The 7,756-nt window shown below is 47.3% G+C and overlaps 1 protein-coding gene across 1 annotated transcript; it reads right to left on the bottom strand.

The window, feature by feature from the left end:
* Positions 1–3,009: 3,009 nt before the first annotated feature.
* Positions 3,010–7,372, bottom strand: LOC131176711 (NADH-ubiquinone oxidoreductase chain 2-like). Its single transcript, XM_058141786.1, has 2 exons — positions 7,054–7,372; positions 3,010–5,802 (listed from the first exon to the last, which is right to left on the bottom strand). The coding sequence occupies exons 1-2, from the start codon at positions 7,206–7,208 to the stop codon at positions 5,376–5,378; spliced, it is 582 nt and encodes a 193-aa protein (XP_057997769.1). The 5' UTR covers positions 7,209–7,372; the 3' UTR covers positions 3,010–5,375.
* Between the last annotated feature and the right edge of the window lie 384 nt (positions 7,373–7,756).

The following is a 7,756-nucleotide window of genomic DNA, read 5'->3' as shown; positions in this document are numbered from 1 at the left end:
TATCTACTTTGGCTAATAATCTTCTATCTCTGGTCATTGGTCCAAGCCCGGTTTGTCATCGCTGTTTGGTATTCGGGAACGCCACCCGCCTGGATTATGATAGTTGATCGCTTCCAATTGTTGACGTGTGGCTGAGGGCAGGTGATCGACCCGGATTCGCTGATCTTATTCCGCAACTCGGGATTGGGCCCCTTGATTTGATGGAATCATCTGCACGACGTTTCATATTTTGTAAGACGAGATAATCATACTCGTGTTGGATCAGCAGGTATCTAGTACGTCTTTCCCCTTTGGATTGTCAAATTGGGATCTTCAAGTCTACTCGTTCAGTTTTCTAGGTGACTCGTTAAATTCCGTAGGAAGAACTTGGAGGGATGACCGTCGTCAATAGTGAACCCACCTATGTAGCCACACTACTCAATGTGGTGGTTAATGCTATACTCGCGGGGAAACATATCATATGTGTAACATTGTGAGAAGGGGAAGATCAGCCTGTTATCCCTAGAGTAACTTTTATCCGTTGAGCGACGGCCCTTCCACTCTGTCGATACCATTCCTTGTCACTTCGATAATGTATTCATAAAGGTAGCTATGTCTCCCTATCCTAAAGGTAGCTGTGTCCCCCTCCAACCAATTAGTCTAGTCGAGCAGCCTTCGCTCCAAGACTGCTTAGGCGAGCTCTCCGGAAAGTCTCTCTTCCACTCCTCCCCTAACCCTTTAGCCTCGCTTGTCCCCTCCAAACCTTTCTTGTGATGAAAGAAAAGAGGTTGATGCAGATGCACCCTCAGGTGTGGAAACTTTACTGGCTTCGGTCGAATACCCCAAGTCCTACCCAGGAAAATGAAAAAAACCTTCCTATTCGGTCAAGTGGCCTTCCTCTTCTTTCAGTTCTAGTCGCATCTTCGGACCTATTCCTTAAGGTTTTTCTAGTAATTCCTGCTCCTACTAAAGGAATTCTACAACTAGGGGCATCCCCATTGTTAGCTTCGATTTATGCCCTTCGATCCTCATACTGAGCTGCCTAGCTCCAAGACTTGTAGTTGAGCCTATTACTAACCTTTCCTAGCCTATGGGGAATACAAGGGGGAATCCTCACAGTCAGATAGCTATGAGTGAAAGAAGAAAGATAGTTTAGAGTTTACCGTAGCTACTTCTTCCCCTGGCATGAGTTTACCAGTTGGCTTTGTTCCCTGGGCAATACTTTTCCAGTTTGGGAAGAGAAAGAAGTTCCCCTCCAATCCAACACTTATTAGTCGAGTAGTAACCCCCTCTCCTGCACCTGAAACTCGAAGTAAAGCTATTCTCTTGCCCAAACTCCCCTCTACTGCATTCCCGAAGTTCACAGTGCCACTCCTGTCTAAGAGCATCTTTGAACCTCAACTTCTGAGCTTAGTCTCGCTTTCACCCCCTATCCTACTTATTAGTTGAGCTTTGTTCTTCGCCCCTTGGAATGCCTACCCTAAATGCCGAGCTAAGTGTCGAACCTCTCCCTCAAGTAAAGGTCGAGCCTATTGCTAACCTCACTCAGACTGAGCCACATTGCTAATCCTTTTAGCCCTATTTTGCATAAAGGAACTAAACCTCGGCTTGCCTCTCAGTTGAAAGAGGAAGATGCCATGAGACTTATCTGGATATTCCCTAAGTACAAGGAATGTCAGTCTCTCATCCAGTCACGGGTAGCGGGGTTAAAGCTTCGATTAAAGAACGGGGAACTCCCTCTCTCCTACGCCTCTCAGTCAAAAGAGTGCGGGTTCCCACCCCGAATCTCCTTCTTTTCTTAGTCGATCTGGTTCCCTTCCATACTTCTTTGTCGATCAGTTCCTCCTGTCCCTATTGGTACCGGCGGTTGTTCTCAATGAAGAAGCCTCGGAACGAGTGCCACCCCAACAGCCATATTCTCGGATTCGTTCCTATCCGAGAACCCTCTTTCAGACTCTGCTCCAGTGGACAGGGGTAGCACTCGGTCCACTTGATTCGGGGCAACCCCTTAGCTAGCCCAGTGTTTTAAGATAAGAGGTGGTAGACATCTAGGGGTAGGAATCGCCCGTTTCGGGTCGGTTCCTTGGCCGAGGGGTCCTGTCATCATGGGTAGTGGATGGGGTTGGATAAAGCAATATCCGGGATCCGCGAGCATCAATACATCGATTCTACCGCTGCTTTTAGTGCTTCTATCGCCATTTTATGACCATCGTCGATGGGTTTATCGAGCATTACAGTGATCTCTGGCGGCCATATAACGGCTTCATGGGATAATAAAAATATAGCATAACCCTTTATGCTATGAAGTAAAAGCGGAGAGAAACCAAGATCTGATGGCTTGCACGCCTGCGCTTTTGAACTTTTTAACTTCGGCAAAAAGGTAAAATCTCTCATTCCCCTTATTAACTAACCTGATCATAAACTATTTCGCAACTATAGATCTCGAATTGAATTGGGGCTTTGACTGACGACTAGAAGTTCCAAGTAAGTAAGCTCACAAACCTAGATGGAAGAAACGACTTCTTGGAAAAATAAAACACAAGCGCCAAAAGCCAAGCCAAGCATTGATATTGATCAAGTCCGTTCTTGGGGACTTTTATTTTAAGCTACTCCCCCTCATTCATGATTCATGTGAGGAAAGAAGGAGGAAAGAAATAGGCGATCTCGCCAGCATGAACCGTCAAATTTTCACCTCCCCTGGACGAACAATCGACAAGCCAGACATTATTTTCAATGCAAAAAAATTTTTTTACGATATGATTCCGGAGGAGAATACATGTCCACGGAATTCTCTCAATATCTTATTTCCAGAGGCACTGTTCATCAGAGATCTTGTGCGTATACTTCTGGAAATAGCTGAGAGGAAAAATAGATACTTATTGGAAACGATTATAGCTATGATGTTTGTTCTGCTATGAGGCCCCCTCGTTTGGGTAGAAGCTGTGTTGACCGCAACATACTTGATCAATCGCATACCGTCTAAGTTCTTGCTGGAAGCATCCCTGACTACTCTTATTTAAAAGTATTTGGCTGCTTTTCATATTCTCTTTTTTTTTAGTTTCTTTAAAGAAAGCGAGCTTAACGAAACAAGCGAAGCGAGCAGCAGGAGCAGATCGGTAGTAGAAGGTAACGAAATAGAGACTCAGAGAAAGATCAGAAGCGAAATTCGGCAAGGAGAGAATCCAGGTAACGCCTATTGTAGTGTAGCACCTGGGGCCGCACGACTCAGACAGACTCTCTACCCGTGCGCGTGTCTATTTCGCTTTAGGAGGTATCAGAGCGGAGTTTTGGGCTTTCGATTTCTGCTAATTCTCTTTCTTGTTGCACCATGTCCAAGCTTGACGATAGCAGTGGAGCGCTGTCTGCGACGGCTGTTGCTAAGGAAACACTCAAGGATCGAGTGACCCAACTTGATGGCAAGGTCGACCATTTGGGCGGACAAGTGTAGACTATGGCAGAAAGGCAGGAGAATCAGGAATCGTTGGTCACCAGACGCTCGCTAATGAGTACCGCGTCTTCCCAGTGAAGGAGAGCCGTCTTCATGGGGCCTCAACGATCCCGGTGGCGATGTCCAAAGCGTGACGGACCAGGTCAAATTGAGGCATTTTTATGTGGAGATAGGTCTCCGGTTTGTGAACCGAATGTTTCACCTGGCGACTCCAGACGCATTTGAGTCCTGGAACCACAGCCATTCAACGGGATTCGAAATGCCAAGGCTCGAAGACCTCTGGGACATGGAACAGTACTTTAATTAAAGCTGTTCGTGCCCCTTTTGACGACCAAGTCACAATGGCAACAATGTATCTCTCTGGGGATGCGAAGCTGTGGTGGCGGACGCGATATGAGGACGTGCTGGAGGGCCGTTGCGAGATCAACGCCTGGGAGGAACTAAATAGGGAGCTCAAGGAAAGGAGCAGTTTCTGCCTGGGAACGTTGCATGGCTCGCACGAGAGTCCCTGATGCAGACCGGAACTGTTCGAGAAAATCAAAGCGGACCATGGGGGACTGACCCGAGCTATAGACAAAGAAGGACTTTGATAGATAGAATAAGGCACTCAGACATCAAAAAGAGGGCTACTTCACTATGAATGGTAACATATGAATTGAAACTAATGCGACGGGTGTCAATTACCAAAAACGACTCGACCACTAACTCAGTCCCGCGGGACTTCTAACACAAGGCCGAAGATGGATGCGAAGAATATTTGAAACCACTCTAGAACCATCACACGGATTCCGATCCAACTGCCGGTAAGAACGGAATAGAAAGGCAAAAAAACGATTCTATGCGCAGACGTTAAAGTTCTATCAATAGAAGCATTCTAGCCTATTTTTATTTAGAGAGGAATGATTCCCTCGTCTGAGAACCGCCATTCACGCACTATTCCTCCCCACTAAAAAGAGCGATTGATAATTTCGATAACCTAAACAAAAATGCAGAAGTGAGCGTACCCCAAACCTCTCCTCTCTCCCCCTTTTTTAGCCAACATCATCAACCCCATTTTTCACTTTGAATGGGCCAAAGCCAAAAATCTGATGAATAGAAGGAAAGGAGATCAGAAAGATACGCGGACGACTTGACTAGTTGTATAGGTCGAATGTTTTCGTGAGCAGTAAGCAGCAGATCTCCCCTTATTTTTGGAAAGCTGGTGGCCGCGTGTGAATTCTTTCAAGGCAAGGGGCGGCCTGATTCGACATTGTTGTTTACTCTGATCCGGTCGAGGTGGTTTTCGTTTACCAGCGCGTAGGTGGTCTAAGTTCCTATGACCGAGTCTTTCTGGCCCCTGTGAACATCTTTTCTTAATGTATTAAAGAGGGCCTCTCTAACCGTGGTGGGTGTCCACTAATGGCCATTCCTGGCTCGGCTCCGATAACGCAATTCCGGGAGGAGTCGGTAGTTGGGCACTGGATCCCTTCGGACCTGGAAAACGTGTGACGCTGGGTCGGGGTTTGGTGAACCAACTGGTCGCTCCTCTAGTTGAAGTATCGGGCCCATTTTTCGTTGCCTAGGTTACACCTTCGGAATACCCCAGAAGGGAATTTTTCTCTACTTCCCTCAATCTTCACTTTACGCCAAGCCTCCCATCAAATACGTCATAAGGCGTGGAATTAGACCAAGGGGAATCTCCATAGGAACTAGTCCCTCAGATTTCGCACGTAGGAGATCGAGACACAGCCCCAGGGCTATGGGGAAAAATGTAGATCGATCGCCCTAGATAGACAACTACATAGAGGGTCTCTACAAGTCTATATATTCTTTGATTTCGTTCCCCCCGTAAGATCAATATCACAACCAATGAGGTCTGCAAGTTTCACATCTAAGTAATACCCGATCCGATAGTTTACGATATAGAAAGATAGATACATATTTAACAACAACATTCTAAGAAAAGATATTAATAGATATCGGTAGTTGTCCGGTCGTACCCAAACAATAATATTCCAGAGGGAAATGCACCTAAGATCAAATATTTCGAGCCGGCTTCCGTGGAAAATTCAGACTTTCTTTTTGATGCTGCGATCACATAAAAACATAAACTTTGAGGCTCAATAGCTAAATACATGGCAATTGAATCATGAGCCGAGATCATAAAGAGCATACTGCGAGTAGGAAGTAGAATTAATACAATGAATTCAAAAGCATCAAACCTCTCTTGTTCGGAAGAATCGAAACACATCGAAATGGTACCAGCCGTACTTAATAATAGAAGGATTTGGCAGAAATATGTAAAATTGTCCCTCCTAAAAAGATTATTCCAGAATAAATGGGCAATAGTTAGGAGAGGTGCGCCAGCGGCGAGCAGAAGCAAGGTTATTAGATACCTCAGGAAAGCCCGGCCAGAACCACACGTGCAAGTTTCCCTGCATGTGGCTCGTCCGTGATAACTTCTTCGGATTTGCGTGAACTAGCGGACCGATCACTAAGCGGGGATGCTCCCTCCAGTATGAGCGAACCTTTTCGGAACTGGTTAGGAATGGGCGCCACTATCCCAGCCCCGATCCAGCCAGGTTCTATTGATCATGTCCCTTTTCTAACAGTTGTACCTTGTCTTGGGGCGTCTTTGGCTTTACGAGAGAAAGCCCGCCGAAGAAAAAAGTCTTTCTCTTCCCGTCCCGGATCATATTCCGGTGCGTCCACAGAAGAGGAAATCGCAATGCATCTTGCTCAGCAGGCGTAGCTTGGAGTGGGAGTGTAGCGTGGGTAAGGTAAGGAAAGTGGCCGCCAGAGAGGAAGCCAAACCGGCCTATTAAGCGCAGCTAAGCTAATATGCGCCGGAGAAAGCCAGGTGCCGGAGGTAAGCTCTATTCGGCCCGGAGCATTGATTCCCCATAACGAATAGGCTAGCTCTATCTCTCAATTGCCTATCCTGTGCTCGATAAGGTCCCCCCAGTTCCTCGGCAGCACCTCGAGGTGCATTTAGTTGTCTTACATGAGACTCGGGATATTCCTCACTCCATGGCATGGCACCTTTCGCTCATCTATTCCGCCCGCCCGTCCAGACGCGGCGCCCTTTTTCATTATCATCTACCGCCCTTTCTTTCCTCCCGGCTATTCACGCATGAAGATCGTCGTATGTATGCTCGACTTCGGTTGCCGATGCTTTACTTTAATAGGTAGGAGTACATTATGGCAGGATCAGTCACCTGGGCAAACCAACCCTCCTCCAAGAAGAATTGTGCTATGCCCCCCCGATCCCTATAGAGCGAAAGAGCTGCCTGGTGATCCCTAGGTTGCAGCACGCCCGGTCGTTAACTCCTCGCGCCGCTGCCGCCGTTTCTAGGACCGACCGACGCCTCATCTGCACAGGTACCTACGTAGTGTAGTGTCGGTCGCACATTCAACATAGCGTTCGGACTCATGTGCCTTCCAGAACCAGGGGTCTTCGAGCCTGCTGCGTACGATTAGCCAGCCTTGCGGCGGCAAAAGGATCAGACGTCCCCCATGCTACGGTTCCCTGCGGTCCAAACCCGGTGCCGCATTAGGTTAGGGGGCTGGGCTTTTCGCTCCTCTCCAACCAGTCGAGCTTCCGTTGGTCGCCTTCGCATCCCAAAGCGCGCTGCCCTCCTAGGCGCGCAACACTAAGTAATCCAAGCCAACCCACATTACTGACTAACGGCGGATAATCATATTTCTTAGAGGTACTAAATACAACTCCATGAATGAGCAAAATGGAGGTTGCATTAATGATAAAGATCTCTGGGGAAACCGCTAAAAAAAGATTGAACATGTGGGAGGATCCGAACGAATTCTGCTTTCATTTCCCCCGTATGGAGCACTGAGTTACTTACGTTACGGTCTTCAGCAGGCAGGCTGCACTCTAGGCGGCGGCTAGGAGGGATCGCTAGACCAGCAGCCATACTAAGAATTCATGTGTAATGATGGTGATTCCACACCAGGCTCAATAAAAAATGGAATGTAGAAAGGGGGTCCTAAACAAAAAAGGAGTCCATGACCCGGAGAGGTTGAATTCAAAACTTTTCTCTCGAGTATACCCATTACCAAAAAATGGACGTCACTTTGGGACACATGCGGATAGCCGCCCCGCGTGGCTAAAAGTAAGCCAAAAGAGCTCAAACTCTTTTTTTTTAGTTCCACTGAGAGAAAAGAGTTTTATAAAAGACGCCACTCTACGAGGGAAGTCCTCGGGTCGAGTCCTTGCGAGTTCATCCCAAACAAAGCGAACCCCTTCCGGGTCTTGGTCGAGAAGATGCAGATAAAACGCCAATAGCCTGATGTCAGCTTCTACGGCATAAGCTTTAAAGAAGAGAGCTATCA

The sequence above is a fragment of the Hevea brasiliensis genome, unplaced genomic scaffold (genome assembly GCF_030052815.1).
Source record: "Hevea brasiliensis isolate MT/VB/25A 57/8 unplaced genomic scaffold, ASM3005281v1 Scaf23, whole genome shotgun sequence".
Classification (NCBI taxonomy): Eukaryota; Viridiplantae; Streptophyta; class Magnoliopsida; order Malpighiales; family Euphorbiaceae; genus Hevea; species Hevea brasiliensis.
Note: the sequence above shows the minus strand (reverse complement) of the source record. Positions and strands in the feature narration are given on the sequence as shown.

Coding starts and splice junctions, on each gene's coding strand:
- LOC131176711 (XM_058141786.1), bottom strand. CDS start 7,208: ATGTTCAATCTTTTTTTAGCGGTTTCCCCAGAGATCTTTATCATTAAT. Junction 5,803..7,053: donor CTTGGATTACTTAGTGTTGC/GCGCCTAGGAGG, acceptor GGCTTTCCTGAG/GTATCTAATAACCTTGCTTC.